The sequence below is a fragment of the Geotrypetes seraphini genome, chromosome 2 (assembly GCF_902459505.1).
Source record: "Geotrypetes seraphini chromosome 2, aGeoSer1.1, whole genome shotgun sequence".
NCBI lineage: Eukaryota > Metazoa > Chordata > Amphibia > Gymnophiona > Dermophiidae > Geotrypetes > Geotrypetes seraphini.
Window position 1 is genome coordinate 96,292,512 of NC_047085.1, and position 19,813 is coordinate 96,312,324.

At 44.9% G+C, this 19,813-nt stretch overlaps 1 protein-coding gene across 5 annotated transcripts in view; it reads right to left on the reverse strand.

The window, feature by feature from the left end:
- Positions 1-17,992, reverse strand: part of GDAP1 (ganglioside induced differentiation associated protein 1) — a 47,642-nt gene extending 29,650 nt beyond the window's left edge. The window contains exons 1-3 of one of the 5 annotated variants that reach the window (XM_033934082.1): positions 16,806-16,913; positions 16,615-16,685; positions 2,289-2,481 (exon numbers count right to left, since the gene is read on the reverse strand). In XM_033934082.1, coding sequence (XP_033789973.1) covers positions 2,289-2,394 — 106 coding nt within the window. In that variant the 5' untranslated portion in view covers positions 2,395-2,481; positions 16,615-16,685; positions 16,806-16,913. Of the gene's footprint in view, positions 1-2,288; positions 2,482-16,614; positions 16,721-16,805; positions 16,914-17,680 lie in introns of those variants that run through there. The other 4 variants (XM_033934079.1, XM_033934081.1, XM_033934080.1 and 1 more) reach the window with 4 other exon arrangements.
- Between the last annotated feature and the right edge of the window lie 1,821 nt (positions 17,993-19,813).

Consider the following 19,813-nt stretch of genomic DNA (forward strand, 5'->3'; position numbering starts at 1 on the left):
GATCATGTGACACCTTACTACTGACAGCTGCATTGGCTGCCGATGGAGGCACACGTAAAGTTTAAATTTGCCTGTTTCTGCTTTAAAGACTATATGGTCTAGCCCCTAAATACATAACTGACCTTTTCTCCTTCTCAGCCAACAGACATAAGAGAAGTTCACATTTGAACTTCGTTTCCCCTCCAGTTAGAGGATGTAAACTCAAAAGACACCATCAACACCTTTTCTCACATCAGGCAGCATTATGGGGTAAAGATCTAGAACAATTGCTTAAGCCTACTACCGTATTTTCGCGGATATAACGCACGCGTTATACGCGATTTTACCTACCGCGCATACCCCTCGCGCGTTATATGCCTGAGCGCGGTATAGAAAAGTTTTTAAACATAGTTCCCACCCCGCCCGACGCCCGATTCACCCCCCCAGCAGGACCGCTCGCACCCCCCCCCCGAACGACCGCTCGCACGCGCTCCCACCCGCACCCGCATCCACGATCGGAGCAAGAGGGAGCCCAAGCCCTCTTGCCCGGCCGACTCCCCAACGTCCGATACATCCCCCCCCCGAAGGACCGCCGACTTCCCGACAATATCGGGCCAGGAGGGAGCCCAAACCCTCCTGGCCACGGCGATCCCCTACCCCCACCCCGCACTACATTACGGGCAGGAGGGATCCCAGGCCCTCCTGCCCTCGACGCAAACCCCCCTCCCTCCAACGACCGCCCCCCCCCCAAGAACCTCCGACCGCCCCCCCAGCCGACCCGCGACCCCCCTGGCCGACCCCCACGACCCCCCCACCCCCCTTCCCCGTACCTTTGGAAGTTGGCCGGACAGACGGGAGCCAAACCCGCCTGTCCGGCAGGCAGCCAACGAAGGAATGAGGCCGGATTGGCCCATCCGTCCTAAAGCTCCGCCTACTGGTGGGGCCTAAGGCGCGTGGGCCAATCAGAATAGGCCCTGGAGCCTTAGGTCCCACCTGGGGGCGCGGCCTGAGACACATGGTCGGGTTTGGCCCATGTGCCTCAGGCCGCGCCCCCAGGTGGGACCTAAGGCTCCAGGGCCTATTCTGATTGGCCCACGCGCCTTAGGCCCCACCAGTAGGCGGAGCTTTAGGACGGATGGGCCAATCCGGCCTCATTCCTTCGTTGGCTGCCTGCCGGACAGGCGGGTTTGGCTCCCGTCTGTCCGGCCAACTTCCAAAGGTACGGGGAAGGGGGGTGGGGGGGTCGTGGGGGTCGGCCAGGGGGGTCGCGGGTCGGCTGGGGGACGGGCGGAGGTTCTTGGGGGGGGGGCGGTCGTTGGGGGGGGAGGGGGGTTTGCGTCGAGGGCAGGAGGGCCTGGGATCCCTCCTGCCCGTAATGTAGTGCGGGGTGGGGTTAGGGGGTCGCCGTGGCCAGGAGGGTTTGGGCTCCCTCCTGGCCCGATATTGTTGGGGAGTCGGCGGTCCTTCGGGGTGAGGGTGCGAGTGGTCCTGCCGGGGGGGGGGGATGTATCGGACGTCGGGGGGGGGCATCAGGCTTTCAGGATGGGGACAGACCTTCAAGGGGGGACAGGACTTCAAGGGGGGACAGTGCACGGAAGTCAGGGGGGGTGAACGGAGAGTCGGGACAGCGCACGGAAAGTCAGGGCGGGCGAAAGGAGCGTCGGGCATCATGCGCGTTATATGCCTGAGTGCGGTATAGAAAAGTTTTGGTACATATCATCGTGATTTCTGCGCGCTATACCCCTGTGCGCGTTTTACACAGGTGCGCGTTATATCCGCGAAAATACGGTACTTATGAGGAATTCAGGAAATGCCTAAAAATATATCTGTTCCTGAAATATCTAGACAGCTGACCCGTACAACTCTTTCTCCTCAATAACTGATCCCTTGAGCTGTTAATCACTAGCTTCCACCATGTTAAGTTCAATCTATTTGTACCATCTTTTAATCTTTGTAAACCGCATAGAACTTCACGGTCCTGCGGTATATAAACTGTTATTATTATTATTATCATGTTTCTATGTTTCTAGTGAATTTGAGCGATAACTGACTTCAAAACATTCAAATTCTCATTAAAAATACTCATTTAAAGGTGCATATCTCTCATGTTGATCTGAAGTACAACTGTACTATATTACTGTGGTGTAGTTGTGTAATAATCAGTATCACTAGAACCAGCATGTTGAAAGTACATAGTGATTTTAGAAATTTAGAGACTATATTGTGTTGTTTCATAGAAACTGAATGATAGTGTGGAACAGAAATGTTGTAAATAAATAAATAAGTGATATGAAGATCTTTGGAATTACCATCTATGAAAGTCTGTTCAAGGTAATCAATGATCTGAGCTGCTTCACAGACAATATGGTCCCCATGGATTAAAACAGGTACTTCTCCGGCAGGGTTCAACCGCATAAACCAAGGCTCATTGTGCTCACTCAGTGGAAGACTCACATCATGTTCTTCACATTTCAGTGCCTTCTCAGCAATTGCCAAGCGGACCTAAACGCGGAAACATGACTTTAGCATAATAATTACAAAACATATCACATAAGGAGGATTTTGTGGATAAACAAGCTGTTTGCCCACCGAAATGAGGACTTTGATTGCCAACATCAAAAATAGAAAGAAGGATTTCAAGCTCACAGGCACACAACCAAATAATAAGATCAAGATCCAAATTAGGGTGTAGATATTAGTGCAAAAGTCCTCACCACCACATAATTACTAGGTGGAAGAGCTCCTTTGGCAATTATATACTAATCAGTTTGTGCAAGACAATGTAGCTGTGCTAACCAATTAGTGCAGGCATGCCTACTCTCAGCCCATAAACACATCACCCACACTAAAAAATAAAATCTACAGTATTTTTAATATGTGGGAAGCACATGCTGATCCAAAAACTACCATGGGATCCCGCGGTAGTGCCTTTATAATCTGCTTATTGCTTACCACAGTTTAGTAAAAGCTAATTTGCCCAGTGGTGACCAACAGGGCTTATGCAGGTCGTGGCTGAATATTAGCCAGGAACTACAAAAATATTGAAAGGTTCTATGAAACCTTGGAAGCCCCCTTGCCGTCCCTGCTGCCATACATAATAAATCAACCTTCCTAACCTCTTTCCTGGAAACAGACCCCCAAACCACCAGGGATAAATATGTAGGCTTGGGAAGGGTGGTTGGAGGCTGTTTCCAAGGGGAAGGGAGGGAGGGAGAAAGGTTGGCTTGTTCTGCATGGTGGTACAGGGAAGGGAAGGAGCGAGCTTTTTCAGGGTCTGGGATGGGGTTTCCAGGGCTCTATATAGTCCTTCAATAGTTATGCGGGTCCCAGCCAGTATTCACTGTTGGGGTCTGCATAGCAAAGTTGGTAAATTTAGGGCAGCTTATGAGAATGAAGGTTGACAGCAGCACCTTCATAATCCTCAGCTCCTCCCCAATACTGCCTCCTTACTACTGCACCTGACCTGCCCACTTTTTCTTCAGCCAGTGTCAATATTCAATAGTCCTGCCCAATAAAGTGCCACTCAATATTGGTGGTTAGGCAGACCCAAGTGATTTAAGTGGGCAACAACCTCTCCTGCACACATAATTCACTTTGAATATTGACTGGGACATTTCTCAGCTGCAGCTTTCAGAAACTAACACTGGTTTTTACTACACCACAATAGAGATTTCTACCATGGGCCAACGAGGTAAATGCTCTAACGCTTATAGGAATATCTATGAGCGTTGGAGAATTTACTTATTATTAAGTTTTATTAGGATTTTATATACCGCCTATCAAGGTTATCTAAGCGGTTTTACAATCAGGTACTCAAGCATTTTCCCTATCTGTCCCGGTGGGCTCACAATCTATCTAACGTACCTGGGGCCATGAAGGATTAAGTGACTTGCCCAGGATCACAAGGAGCAGCGCAGGTTTTAACCCACAACCCCAGGGTGCTGAGGCTGTAGCTTCAACCACTGCGCCACACCTCTCTTGAAGATTAGTAAAAGGAACCCTAAATTAGGTCAACAAGCATTTTGCTACTGGAGTTCTGTCACCTGTACCTTAACAAGAGCCACATGTAGACTCTAACTCTGAAAACAGTTTTCATCTATCACATCCTGGTTTTTAGTTATGTGTCAGTTTGTGTTTATATCATTTTCATTAATAATGCTACCGTGAAGCATCGGCATTTTACAGTTTCTGTAACACAATATTGCATTTTAGGACAGTTCATCGATCACATATACCAGTAATTTGAAAATTAATACTAAAAAGTGATTGTGCTGCTTTTTCTACCTGTGAATTTTTATATTTTGTTTGTTTTTGTCTACGGTATTATAAGTATTATGAACAGACGAGGTTGTTTTAACCATCCTGATCATTTCTGTTATGTCTGCAGACAATTTACTGCACAAGATCAGCGAAAGAATCTGACCAGCAGACTTCAAAGTGCATACAAGCATTATTTTGGCTGTAAAGTTGGCGACCAAGATAAAGCATGGGCACCTCATGTGTGTTACACTATCTGCTATTCCGGATTAACACAGTAGCTGAATGGAAAACGGAAGAAGATGCCTTTCGCTGTACCCATGGAGTGGCGTGAACCAACAAATCATCACCCAGACTGTTATTTTTGCATGTGGTTAGTTCAGGGTTACATGGCAGCCATGTTTGCTAATCAAGCCACAGTTTTCTTTTTGTTTTGGCGTGTGAAAAGTTTACTATTTTTTCAGTTTCCCCTGATGTAGCACCTTTGAAATGCAAAACAGGAGTACCCTCTGTCATGATTTGCTTATATTGACAACATAAGGACTACGTTCCTAAGACTGTGAAGGATATACAAGATAATTGGTGTGAAAACAAATGTTCACTTTTCTTTGGTTTTGGACTTTATTATAATAACTTAGCCAGTTGCAGCCACCCTTATTTAAGTCTGTTGGTGTGGAGCCAGAGAATTTGTCAACCATATTTATTAAAGATTTGAAATATAAATATATTTAAAGGACTATGAGAATGCATGATTAACTATTTTCATGTGTGGAGTTTTTTCGCAGACCAATGATGATACAGACTGCTCTGGGTACCTTGCAGCCCGGCAGTCATTGTAGTGAGGTCTGTTTTTCTCCACTGTTTATGTATTTATGATTTCAGTGTTGGAAGTCACATTGGATGATTGTGGTTCCCTCCAATACATACTAATAATGTGTTTTCACTTGTGAAACTATTTTTTGCTTTTGCTATATGGCTGTTTCCACTTTGGATAGTTTATTGCATCATCAAAAGGCTAACAGGAAAAACTTACAAATCAAATTGCCAGTGGGATTAATACAAATTATATCCTAATTGTCTCATTATTTGGTTAAATGGCATGCACAAACTGGACACATGCCAAATTTGCATGTGCAATTTTGAGCACATAAATAGAATTAGGGAGAATACGTATACACTGAATTTTGTCTGAAAAGCTCCTCATTTTAATTGCATTGAGAACTAAAATAGACAATTTACTCTCTTTCCGCCACTATCAGAAAATTGACTCTTCTTTCATTACATAAGGTCCAAGCTTTGGAATGATTTCCCACTAAAGAGTACATCAAGAACCTTCCAGCCCTCCTAGGTGTTAAGAAAACCCTTAAAGCCCACCTATTTAAACAAGAATTTAGAACTCAGTCATCTACAGCAGTGGTATTCAACCCAGTCCTCAGGGACCACCTGGCCAGTCGGGTTTTCAGGATATCCACAATGAATAGGGATGATAGAGAGTTTGAAAACCCAAATGGCCAGGTGGTCCTTGAGGATTGTGTTGAATATCACTGATATACAGCATCTTACTAATTTTCCTGTTTGTTTTTGTTTGTTTCTCTGTATACAATGCTTATGACCTATAGTTCTATTTATTTAATTCATTTTCTATCCCATTTTCCCCAAAGAGCTCAGAATGGTTATAGGATATGTTATTATAAGCATTTTTTAAAATTCTTTGTCTTTTTTTTTAACTTTCAGTCTTAAACTTATATGGATAAATTATCTGTATAAAAGCAGGATATCTATTTATATGATCCACTTACAGTGACCCAAAATAGTGAACTCCTACTGTAAATATACAGAACTACAAACAACAATATGGTAACTATGATCAAAGGTCCACTGCATACACACTGTCAAACAGCTCATTAACATGCAAGAGTTCAAAATAAGTGGAGAAAACAAGGGATACATTTATCTACATAAGAAGAGCCATATTGGATCATACCAATGGCCTGTCTAGCCCAGTCTCCTGTTTCCAAAAGTGGCCAATCCAAGTGATAGTACCTGGCAGAAACCTATATAGTAACAACATTCCATGCTACCAATCCAGGGCAAGCAGTGGCTTCCCTCACTTCTGTCTCAATAGCAGATTATGGACTTTCCCTCCAGTAACTTGTCCAAACCTAGCTATGCTAACCACTGTAACAACATCCTCTGGCAACGAGTTCCAGAGCTTAACTATTCCTTCAGTAAAAAAAAATATATATATATATATAATTCCTCTTGTTTGTTTTAAAAATATCCTGCCTGAAGAGCCCCCTGAACCCCAGAGGATATCCTGGAACAGTGTTTCTCAACCTGCGGTATGCGTACCCCAGAGGGTACATGGGTCACCTGTTGGAAGTATGCGGGCTTGTTACCACCACCATCTCTCCGTATGCGGGCTGGTTACCACCACCATCTCTCCTTGCCTGTCCCCCCGCTGAAGTCACCGTTACCACAGCTTCCTCCCTGCTCCACCGCCGAAGTCGACTCTGCCACCCAACACGCTCCATTCCTACCCCCTGCCAACTCCGCGGCAACAGGAACGGGCCAGGTGCATGCAGCATCTGCACGCAGGCAGCCTACAAGCCTTCCCCTGATGTCAGAAGGCTTGTGGGCCGGCCTCATGCAGTAGCTGCATGTGCCTGGCCCATTCCTGTTGTGGCAGCAGCAGCAACGGGGGTGGGAATGAGCTTGTTAGGGTGGCTGTTGCAGCAGCAGGGGGTGAAAATGATTTAAGTTACAGCATGTGTAGCAAGCTATTCTACAGTAGGTGCAGAATGAGTATACAGTAAACAATCACCCTATGTATTAAAGGCTTGGGAGAAGATCCAGAGTTTTACCTGCTTCCAGTAGTAGAAGTAGTCTCCAGTCTAGAGGTAGTTTGAGTATTCTGTATTGTTTTTTGGATTCGTTTTGAAGTTTTGGTACTTGGTTAAACCAACATAGGAGCCAACATGCTTTTATAAAGAAAGTATCCAGAAGTAGCTCCATTAAAGTACCAGTTTAAACACACTAATATCCAAGGCAGGCATATGTATGCTCATCATCTATGCATGTCTAAGCTTATTTTTTAAGCTTATATTCTGCACTTCCCTCCCTCTCCCGACGAGATGGCAGATAAAGTTCAATGTTGAGAAATGTAAAGTATTACATGTGGGAAGCAGAAACCCGAGGTACAACTATACGATGGGAGGGATGTTATTGAATGAGAGTGCCCAAGAAAGGGACTTGGGGGTAATGGTGGACATGACAATGAAGCCGAAAGCACAGTGCGCATCGGCCGCTAAGAGAGCAAATAGAATGCTAGGTATAATCAAGAAGGGTATTACTACCAAAACGAAAGAAGTTATCCTGCCGTTGTATCGGGCAATGTTGTGTCCGCATCTGGAGTACTGCGTCCAATAATGGTCACCGTAGCTTAAGAAGGACATGGCGTTACTCGAGAGGGTTCAGAGGAGAGCGACACATCTGATAAAAGGGATGGAAAACCTTTCATACGCTGAGAGATTGGAGAAACTGGGTCTCTTTTCCCTGGAGAAGAGGAGACTTAGAGGGGATATGATAGAGACTTACAAGATCATGAAGGGCATAGAGAGAGTAGAGAGGGACAGATTCTTCAAACTTTCGAATAATAAAAGAACAAGAGGGCATTCAGAAAAGTTGAAAGCAGAGAGATTCAAAACGAATGCTAGGAAGTTCTTCTTTACCAAACGTGTGGTGGACACCTGGAATGCGCTTCCAGAGGGCGTAATAGGTCAGAGTACGGTACTGGGGTTCAAGAAAGGATTAGACAATTTCCTGCTGGAAAAGGGGATAGAGGGATATAGATAGAGGATTACTGCACAGGTCCTGGACCTGTTGGGCCACCGTGTGAGTGGACTGCTGGGCACGATCGACCTCAGGTCTGACTCAGCAGAGGCATTGCTTATGTTCTTCTTGCATTCATGTTAGTAGATGTGATTTTCAAAAAGCACCTTTTCTACTTATAGAAAAGGCTTTATAGGTAGTAAAATCTTTCTAGAATAATATCCTAAACTGAACTATAATATACATATAGACAAATGGATGGAACAATTGCTATTATTTATTAACTTGCTGTGTTAATATATGGTGGTAGTCACCCACTTGGCATGATGTGCAATATTAAAAGCTCTATTTACAAAGTTGTCATTAAACAAGAAGTCACAATTCCATTACTGTCCTTACAGATAAATGTCCTTGCTCCTGTAATGCCTCTCTACCGATAGGAATTACAAGTTCATTAAAAAAAATAAACCTTCAAATTTCCTTTTCACCATAAAGCTTGATTTATGAAGAGCATCCCCAGCTTCATTCAACCCTTATCTTCTGATGCCTGTGAGCACAGTGGCTTCCTGCTGACCACATTATGTGCCCCTCCCGTTCTTTCTCCTCCTTAATGTTACATCCATCTGCATCCATAGCTACTCCCCCTCCCTCCTCACCTCTGTCTTTTGCTCCCTGCAAACTGGAGATGTGACATATCGATTGTTTCGAGTCACGATCTCTTCTGTTTCCTTAGGAGTGAACTGTCCAAGTGCTGAAATTAGACATACACATTACATCTATACAGTATACCTTTTGAGAACAGAAAGATTGCGTCCAGTGGTATAGGATTAATTTATCATCAGGAGCTAATTTCATCTCTTTCAGATGCAGTTCCCCTGCTTGCTTATTTTCATCCTGTGTCATCGCTGAGGTGTATAGCTCGGTTTCCATCTCCTCTGGATCTTACCAAGCGTTGCTATTTTGTGGTATCGCTCACTGCACGGAAGGAAGAGCTGAAAGCATAGGGCTATGGGAGATGTAGTCCTTTTTGTGGTTCATGACTTTCTGTATTGTTAGCCGCAAATACAGATTACATATAGATTACACTGAAGCAAAAATAGTAAATTCGAGTTTGCAGTTTACAAGCAAAAGAGGTCATATGGCATAAATTAAAATTGCTTTCTACTCTGAAAACTACAGTATTTATGGAAATTATAAAAAGCACTTTGAATAATCCATCCAGCAATCTTACTTCCTGGTGCTGATTACAAATTTGGGGAATTTTAAGACTATTACAAATAAAAATCTCAACAGAGGTCGTATTCTTTGTTTACTGCAAGTACAATCCTAGCTCCAAAACCTGAATTTAAATATTCATGATACTGGAAACAGCACCAAGTAAATTTTAAGTGATGTCAGGCACCATATTTATATGACATAGGCATTCATTTTGTCACCTGTTTAGATAGACAGATATTCCTGTACTGTGGGAAAAAGTGACTTAACACTAATTATAACCGCCACCACCCCCTTTTTTAATATAAAGTCACACTAGTGGCTGCTGCTGCAGTAACTGCCCCAAAGCCCATTGGGATTGAGAGGGTTTCAGGGATTTTGCTGGGATTAACATAGCTTTGTAAAAGGGGGGGGGGGGTTGTTCCTTCTTCCTTAATGCTGGATTTTACTATGCAGCCTCAGAGCATTTTACCGCAGGGCGGCAAGGTAAATGCTCTGATGCTCATAGGAATTCAATGAGCGTCAAAGCATTTACCTCACCAGCCCTTGGTAAAATGCTCCAGCCCTTGCACTCTTATATTGCTTAGTAAAAAGCCCTAAATGTTTAAATTGTGAACAGATGTTATTTGCTATTTGTATAAAGCTGTAGCAATGCAATATCTTATAATTATTACTGCAATTTATGTTGAGATAAAATTTGATAAATTATGTGATATTGTAATTATGATAACTGTAGATGGTTTTGACATGTGGGTAGTTTGATTTCATTATATGAGGGTGGTTTGAAAAGTTTAATTTAAAAAAAAAAGTAAGTTAAACAACGTAGTCTCTATCAAGTACGCTTAGGGGGGGATTCTAAAACCGGTGCCTAAGTTAATTGAAGAACAACTTTAGAAATGGCAAAAAATGATGAGGTTGAAGCGCCTACTGGTGCTTAAATAAAAGGCGTGGCTAATGCTGGAAGTGGTGTTAGGTGGCTTAAAGCGCCTACATAGGCATGATTCACGTGAAGATAGGTGCCGGAAATGTAGGCCCAGAAAACCCTGGCCTACATTTCCAGTTCCTATCTTTCCTTTAGGCGCAATTCTGAAACTGGCGCTGATGAGTGACTGACACACGATCGCTGGCCATTTATAAGGGGGCCACCAATATCAGCACCGGTTACAGAATCCAGACCTTAGTCCAAACGAGTTTCCAGTTTTTTTGTATTATAGGAAAAATAGCTTATAAAAAACTGGAAACTCGCTTGACATAAGTGTACAGCCCTCAATGGAGGGCTTGCTTTTTTTTTTTTTTTTAACCAAACTTTTCAAACCAATCTCATACAAAAGGCTTCAAAAATTTATAGCTCATTGCATCATCTGTATGCATAAGCTTTAGGTATCCAATTAAGAGGACTCCTGAGAAAGGCCTAAAGTCAAAACATACCTGTGTTGGTCCATAGCTGTGTTTCGACATCTAACATTGAATACAGAATGAATATCATCATCCTGTTTTGGTTTACTGTGGTCATTCCTACCTCTTTTTCTGTTTCTGCTGCTTTTTCTGTGGGAGTGATTTGTTTTTCTCTGGTTGTGTCAAATTTCATATCAACAAAAATGGAGGTTGTAATAATAAAATAAAATGCAGGCTAGTTTGTCATTTGACATTGATTTTATTCCATTTCTATACAAATACGTTTATAAAACAGGTCCAATTGCATCATTTTCTATCTTTTTGCCGATAGGAAAATAATTCTAAGTATAAGTAGACAATGTTGGGTTCCATATTGAGAATCACTACCAAAAAAGGAATCTTGGCATCATTGTGAATAATATATTCAAATACCCACTTGGTGTAAGGCAGGGGTGTCAAAGTCCCTCCTCGAGGGCCGCAATCCAGTCGGGTTTTCAGGATTTCCCCAATGAATATGCATGAGATCTATTAGCATACAATGAAAGCAGTGGAGGCAAATAGATCGCATGCATATTCTTTGGGGAAATCCTGAAAACCCGACTGGATTGCAGCTCTTGAGGAGGGACTTTGACACCCCTGGTGTAAGGCTAGGGTCTAACAAGCAAATACAGTAGAAGGAATCATTTGGAAAAGAACAGAGAATAAAACAGAAAACATTGCAATGCCTCTGTATGGTGCAATCTCACCCTGAGAAATATGTAATTTCAGTCATCCAATTTCATAAAAGATATAGTAGAATGGGAAAAAGTACAGAGAAGGGCAACCAAAATGATAAAGAGGATTGAACAGCTCCCTCATAGAGAAAGACAAAATAGGGATTTTATGCTTAAGGTACAGATAACTGAGATAGAAACAGAGAAACATGAAAGCAGATAAAGAGGCCAAATGGCCCATTCAGTCTGCCCATCCACAGCATCCACTACCTCTCCCATCCACTGTATCTGCCCATCCACAGCATCTACGCCTCTCCCAAAGAGATCCCACATGCCTGTCCCAAGCTTTCTTGAATTCAGACACAGCTTTTGTCTCTACCACCTCTACTGGGAGACTATTCCATGCATCTAAACTAAACTAAACCTTAAGATTATATACCGCATCATCTCCATGGAAGAGAAGGAAAAAAAAGGTTTACATGAACTTATATATAGAAGAGAAGAGTAGGGGGGAATAGAATTACATTTTAGTGAAAAGCCAGGTTTTCAGTTGCTTGCGGAATAATTGGAGGGAGCCCAGGTTCCACAGCGGGGTAGTAAGGTCATTCCAAAGATCTGTGATTCTGAAGAGAAGGGATTTTCCCAGTTTGCCTGCATAGCGAATACCGTGTAGAGAGGGGAAGGATAGTTTATACCTTTGGGCGGGTCTGGTATAGTCAGGACTCGAGGAGTTATAAGATAGTGGGATTAAGGGAGGAAGGATGCCGTGAATGATCTTAAAAGCCAGGCAGGAGCATTTGAAATGGATTCTGGAAATCACTGGGAACCAGTGAAGTTTGGCTAGGAGTGGGGAGACATGGTCAGACTTGCGTTTTGCAAAGATCAACTTGGCTGCAGTATTCTGGATTTGCTGGAGTCTTTGAAGACTTTTTTTTTTTTGATAGGCTTAAGTAGATGGCATTGCAGTAGTCTAGTTTGGAGAGGATGATGGATTGGACAAGGATGGCAAAATGTTGTTGGCGAAAATAGGATCTTACTTTTCTCAGCATGTGGAGGCTGAAAAAGCATGATTTAGCCAAGGAGTTGAGGTGGTCATTGAGGGAGAGAGAAGAATCGATAATGATGCCAAGGACCTTGCTTGAGAACTCAAGCTGCAGTGCAGTGCCTGAGGGTAGTGCAAAGAGGGTGGGCAGGTGTTCTAATTTTGGGCCGAGCCAGAGTAATTTTGTTTTTGATTCATTCAATTTCATCTGTACCGAGAAGGACCAGGAATGGAGTCTCATTATGCAAGCTGTAATGTTCTCGTGGAGGTTGGTGAGGTTCTGGTCTGTCTCAAGGAGAACAAGGATGTCATCAGCGTATGTGTAGATTGTTTCAAGGGGGGATAATTGGAGGAGTTTCAGGGAGGACATATAGATGTTAAAGAGAATAGGGGATAGGGGTGACCCCTGAGGGACACCGCAAGATGGTGTCCAAGGAACGGACATGGTGCCATTTGTGTTGACAGTGTAGGAGCGAGAGCGTAGGAAGTTTGAGAACCACTTTAGGACGGTGGAGTCAATTCCTGTCTCGGAAAGTTGATAAAGTAGTATGTCGTGGGAGACTGTAGGAGCTGTGCCTAGTCCTGAGCACATGGTAGAACAGTCCTGAGCACATGGCAGAACAGTGAGCGGAGCAGACAGTGTGCTAGCAGGAAGGAGCGGAGAGAGGAGCAGAGAAACATAGAAACATAGAAATAGATAGCAGATAAGGGCCACAGCCCATCTAGTATGCCCACCCCAATGACCCTCTCCTACCTTTCTCTGTGAATAGATCCCACATGTCTATCCCATTTGGCCTTAAAATCAGGCACGCTGTTGGCCTCAATAGAAGGCGGTGCTAGCAGGGGAAGAGGCGAGAGCTAACTCCGCCCACCCCCGACATCACCACCCAAACTCCCCCCATAAAAGGGGACGAGCCAACGGCAGAGAGTCCACAGTGCAAGGCCAGCCAAAGGGAGACTGTAGGAGCTGTGCCTAGTCCTGAGCACATGGTAGAACAGTCCTGAGCGCATGGCAGAACAGTGAGCGGAGCAGAGAGTGTGCTAGCAGGAAGGAGCGGAGAGAGGAGCACAGAAGGCGATGCTAGCAGGGGAAGAGGTGAGAGCTAACTCCGCCCACCCCCGACGTCACCAGCCAAACTCCCCCCATAAAAGGGGACGAGCCAACTGCGTGCGGCTAAGGCAAGCGGCAAAGGCGCTCGCCTTAGCGAGAGCGCCTTTGCGAAGAGCCTTAAGAAGAGCCTAATCTTTATCCTATTCTTTAAACTTTATTCTAAACTTTCACCCTAACCCACAAGCAGACACCCTCTCAAATACCCTAATCTTTCAAACTCTCTCTCTGATCTTTCAATTTCTCACTCTGACTCACTGACAGATATTTCTTCTAACTCTCTAACTTACTCACTATCAGGCAGACCTCAGCTACAACTTGGTTATGGCAGAGAGAACAAGAAGCGCCATGTCTGCAATCAAGACCAACTGTCCGGTAACTGGGGGAGACCCAGGGGGCGACCACGGTATGCGTGCAGAAGGAGGAGGACCCAGGACTGTGGACAGAGGTCTCCGTGCAGACCGAGATCATCCACCTCCCCCCCCTGTTCTCCACAGTCTCTACACAGACAGAGGAGGTCGACAAGCTAGACGGAGACATCAGGAACTTAGGAGTCTCAGGGAGGAGGTGAAATGCCTGAGAAGCATCCGAGAGGATGAGGCCTACATTGATGGAGTCGTCCAGGAGCTGTCCCAAATCACCAAGCTGGCCCAAGACATGTCCTCCCTCAAGACACCCAAATCACCAGCTTTGAAACCAACAATTGGGGTACAGGAGATGGCTGGAGACGCTGACTCCTGGCAGCTGGTGACCTCCTCCACAGGCAAACACCGGAGATCCCACCCCCCTCTTTCAATCTCTTCACCCTCTTCTTCTTTTTCTCACCAACAGGGCAGCTTTACATCCACCCCACAACTTACCCTGAGGAACAGATTCCAGATCCTACAGGTAGAAGATGTCGACAAGGAGCAGGAGGATGCCGACAAGGAGCAGGAGGTAGTCCAGTGCATGGCTCCAACTCCAGGGACAACTGATCAGCTCCCCCCAAAGAAGCGCAGAGTAATAGTCATTGGGGACTCTATGCTGAGGGGCACCGAGGGACCAATCTGCAGACCGGATATGCAGTCAAGGGAGGTTTGCTGTCTGCCTGGAGCCAGTGTCCGAGATGTCACCGCCTGTCTTGATAGGCTTCTCAAGCCCCAAGATCACTTCCCCATGGTCCTCATCCACATTGGCACAAACGACACTGCTAAGAACACCCCAGAGAACATAACTAGAGACTTTGGAGCCCTGGGTGAGAGGCTGAAGCAGACAGAAGCGCAGGTGGTCTTCTCCTCGATCCTCCCAGTTAGAGGCAAAGGAAGTGCCAGGGATGAGCATATACTGAGGACTAACGAGTGGCTTCAAGGATGGTGCCGGGAAATGAACTTCGGATTCCTGAACCATGGAGAGGCGTTGCAAGGACTTCAGGGAACAGACAGACTCCATCTGACCAGCAGGGGTAAGCACGTCTTTGGACACCGACTAGCCCGCTTGCTTCGTAGGGCTTTAAACTAGGTAAGTCGGGGAAGGGTACCCACTCAGATACAAGTGCAGTAAGGAACGATCCTGACGAGGTGAGTCGAAACTCCGATTCTAAGTCCAAAGTAAGTGCCCCCATTGCAAACAATTCTCTAGGAGTCACACTACCCCAGGTGGGAAACTCCCCACAGAGACTTAGCAATCACGGGGTATGGAGGGCTATGTATATTAATGCACACAGTTTAAGCAATAAGATTCTAGAATTAGAGACCGAAATAATGAATGCTGACCTTGACATGGTGGCAATATCCGAAACTTGGTTCACAGACTCTCATGGGTGAGATATGGCTATACCGGGATACAACTTATTTTGTCAGGACAGAGAGGGAAAGTCAGGGGGAGGGGTGGCACTATATATTAAAGAAGACATCAAAACTACCAGAATCACAGATGTCAAGTACACCGGGGAATCCCTCTGGGTGAACCTGGCCAGAGGCAGGGAAAAATGCCTGTATCTTGGTGTAGTATAGACCTCCAAGACAACTGGAAGACAAAGACTCCGAATTAATTGAAGACTTAGAGAATATCACTCTATGGGGAGATGCTGTTCTGCTAGGGGACTTCAACATGCCTGACGCAGATTGGAACTCATACTCAGCAACAACCAGCGGCAGCAGGAGACTGTTAACATCCATAAAGGGAGCACGACTCAAACAAATGGTATTGGAACCCACTAGGGCCCAGGCGATCCTGGACCTGGTACTCACCAATGGGGATAGCATCTCAAAGGTCTCGGTAGGAGATACGCTAGCCTCCAGCAACCACAACATGGTGTGGTTCTACCTTAGGAAAGGTTTCCCTAGATCAAACATGAAAACAAAAGTACTCAACTTCCAAGGCACTGACTTCGAACGCATGGGAGATTTCGTCCACCGGACACTGCAGAACCAAGCTACGACCGATGATGTGGAAGCTATGTGGTCATCCCTGAAATCTACCATACATGAAGTGACAAGCCTCTACATTAAATCAGTACACAAACGGCGGAGAAACAACAAACCCCAAAGCTCCAACAAATGTAGGTCCTGTGTCATACTATCGGGTGAATTGCCATCTCTCACTATATTGCATAGTTTGGCGTCATCAGTGAATAATGTTACCTTACCTTGAAGCCCCTGAGTTAGGTCACCAATGAATATGTTGAAAAGAAGCGGGCCCAAGATTGAGCCCTGCGGTACTCCACTGGTCACCTCCGATGTTTTAGAGAGGGTACCGTTAACTACCACCCTCTGAAGTCTGCCACTCAGCCAGTCATTGACCCATGTAGTTAGTGTTTCTCCCAGCCCCATTGATTTCATCTTGCTTAACAGCCTGCGATGCGGGACACTATCGAAAGCTTTGCTGAAGTCTAGGTATACGACGTCCATGGATTCTCCCAAGTCTAACTGTTTTGTTACCCAGTCAAAGAAGCTGATGAGATTGGATTGGCAGGACCTACCCTTGGTGAATCTGTGTTGACTGGGATCCCGTAGATTCTCCTCATCCAAGATTGCATCTAATTTACGTTTGATTAGTGTTTCCATGAGTTTGCATACTATTGATGTGAGACTCACCGGTCTGTAGTTTGCAGCCTCTGCCCTGCAACCCTTTTTGTGCAGTCAGCTGGTGCGGATCCATCCTTGACCTGAAACAGACAAGACAAAGAAAAGGAAACCCAAGTGTGATCTCTTTTACCAGAGGTTGCCCACCCCCCCCTGGCTAGGCCTGCATCCATCCACCTCACCCCTCTGCCTGGTTAACTTACTAGAGCAAGAGATAAGTCTGCGCCTTTGTGCACATTCAGGTCTGAAGCCACCCACACTTTGCTTATCTCTGACTTCCTGGTCAGGCCACACTCCTCCACCAGCTGACACTCTTCTCAGTGTCCGGCTCTACTCCACAGGTCTCCACTGCACTCCTGGTCCTCGCAGTCTCCCCTCTAAGGCAGTTCTAGATCCCACATTTGACACAAAATTTGTGCCGCCAGCCATTGCGCACACCTCTGGACAGCTGGACGGACACGCGGTTACTCATTCCCACGAGCCTCCAAATAATAGTCAGAACAGTCCAAGGTTTAAATTCAGCAATTTATTTCTTTTTCTTGCCATAAAAAACAGAACTTGACCACAAACTGCTGTGGAGAATACCCGCAATCCTTTACAATTCAAAATAATCAACTTCAGCTTCAAACAGGACAAAATAATCACTTTGAAATGCAAACAGTTTGTGAAAAAAAACACCTTGTCTCTAGGGCAAACTGGAACAGCTTAGCAGAGGTCTCTCCCCATTCTCTCTCTGCTGAAAGCAGAGTTTTACAAATCTCTCTCCCAGGTTGGGACAGGCGTTAGAGCTTATCATTCAAAACAAACAAAACAAAAGCTTCAGGGCCTAACTCTTTCTTAGGCTTTGTGCAGGGCACTAGTCCTTAATGGCTTTATCATATAAGGATTCAGGTTAGAGCAAATGGAGATAGCAGTAATCACACAGCTGGAACTTTTCCCTCAGCCTGTATTGCAGAGATATCCATGCTTCTATCCCATCCCCCACTATAGGTAACAGCCATAGCAAGTCTTCATAGTTCACAAACAGTTCACTTTTAAAGTTGAAAGAAAAGCATTTACAGTTTCTGTAATTCCCAACCTTTTTGCTTGGCTAACAGTACCTCCATGGCTACTTCCTCTCCAGCCCCATGCTGGGGATTGCTTGCCCACTCGGGAGTAACTTCTATGGGCTGGAGCTGTTCTAATGAGGGCTCCCCATTACTCTCAGCAGCATCCAACATTTCTATGTCGGCTTTCTCCTGAAGGCTGTAGCTTTCCTCCAAAACCTCCCTCTGGCAAGCCTGCTGCCTGGGTTTGGGTTCCTCTCTCCTCTCACTCCCCCTTTGTGTAGCGGGGCAGACCCTGATAAGACTTGTTTTTCCTCACAGGTGCTTCCTCTGTGTATTTAGTATAGTCATTAATCTCCAGGGACCCTGGTGTTGCTCTCTTTTCTTTCCCCTGGGAAACTGCAACCCAAGGTCCGGTTTGACAGCTAACCTCTCTCCTGTTAATGTGAGAGTTTTTACTTTTACCCACATCCCTGTCATTCCCGTGGGTTTGGGATGCCCTGGCACCTTCTGGGCAAGGAATATAGGTCCCTTTCTGGGTCTGCTTAGGGCACATGGGCGTTTTAGATGGCGCAGCGCTGCCCAGTCCGTGACAATATGCAATACGACTAAGTCTAGGACGGCCACGTCCCGCCCAAATCCCACCCTCAACGCTCCTCATGAAATGCCCCTTTTAGCTCTGATCGTTCAGCAGCACTGTGAAGGCCTAGGTCATTTTTAAATACGTCTAATACCCGGTTCGATTATCGGCACTTGGACTGTTTTTAGATGTTTTTCTGTTTTGATTATGAGCCCCATAGTGCCCTGAATGTAACTTACCTTGAACTGTTGCTAAAACAATGTCAGCTAAATCCCAAATAATATATATCTCTTACCATTTTCAGAACTGCTAATGTTAGTAATGATATGACAGAAAAAGGCACCTCTTTAAAAGGATAAGCTTTCAAAAGAGAGAATATATAAAGCAATTACAAAAAGCATAAACTTAAATACTATACCCCATAGTTTTGAATCTGGGAAAATTCATGTTAAAATCATTCTTCAAACATTATGTTTTCTCCCTATTTTCAAAATACCGATGTTAATTTCTGAATGACCAGAAGAGGTCCTCATAGTTCACAAAAATTACTGATGCAGACTTTCTCTGCTTTTAAGCTTGCATTAAAAAATATTTTCAGTATTTTCTTGTCATACTGTAACTTGCCTATCTCTTCCACTCTCCCCCTTGCCTGAAGCGGGTGAGCTTCCATTGACAGGAGGAAATGGGCATCCCTCCTGCTGATTTTCACTGGCGCAGAAAGAGGTTCCCGGTTGCAATTCATCAGGGGGTCATGGGGAATCATCAGGGGGGATTTTCCTGGGGTATTTTTAAATGGGACAGATATTGTTTGTGTTTCTGAACCTGTCTTTTTTCAGGTCATTAGGAGCGATCGTTATTTTTTGTGGGATGCTAGAGCACTAACAGGTGGACTAGTTTGGATGGAATTTTAATATTAATGACCCATTTGCATGCCTGCATCAGAGAATGAATGATCAATGGTAAAACACGCGGTAGGCTGTTTTGGGCATTGGGTCGGCAAATACAATTGGTTGCTAAATCAGTCAAACTGGTTTAGCAACTATCGTTAGATGATCAGTGACTTTTGTGCAGGCCTGTGACTCTTGGCAGGATTCACAATCCCAACCTAGATCCTTGAGAAATCGCAGCACTCAGGCTGTACACTGCTCACTCTCATTGAATGACTTCACCTGGATCGATGAATCATCCAGATAGGGTTACAATAGAATATCCTCTTTGTGCAGAACTGCTGCAACCACCACCATTACCTTGGAAAAGGTCTGAGTTGTCACAAGCCTGAACAGAGCACAAAATTGAAAATACCGCCCTAAGACAGTAAATCGCAGAAAATGCTGATGGGCTCGGAAAATAGGAATGTGGAGATATGCCTCTGTAGTATCAAGAAATGTGAGAAATTCCCCAAACCAAACAGCCACAATGACTCTTATAGAATTTTCATTCAAAAACTGAAAACTTTGAGAGCTCTGTTTACTTGTTTGAAATCCAAAATAGGCTGAAAATTTCCCTCCTTTTTTTGAGAACCACAAAATAAATGGAGTAGTTGCCCATCCACTGCTTTTCCCAAGGGATAGGCATGATCGTCTTC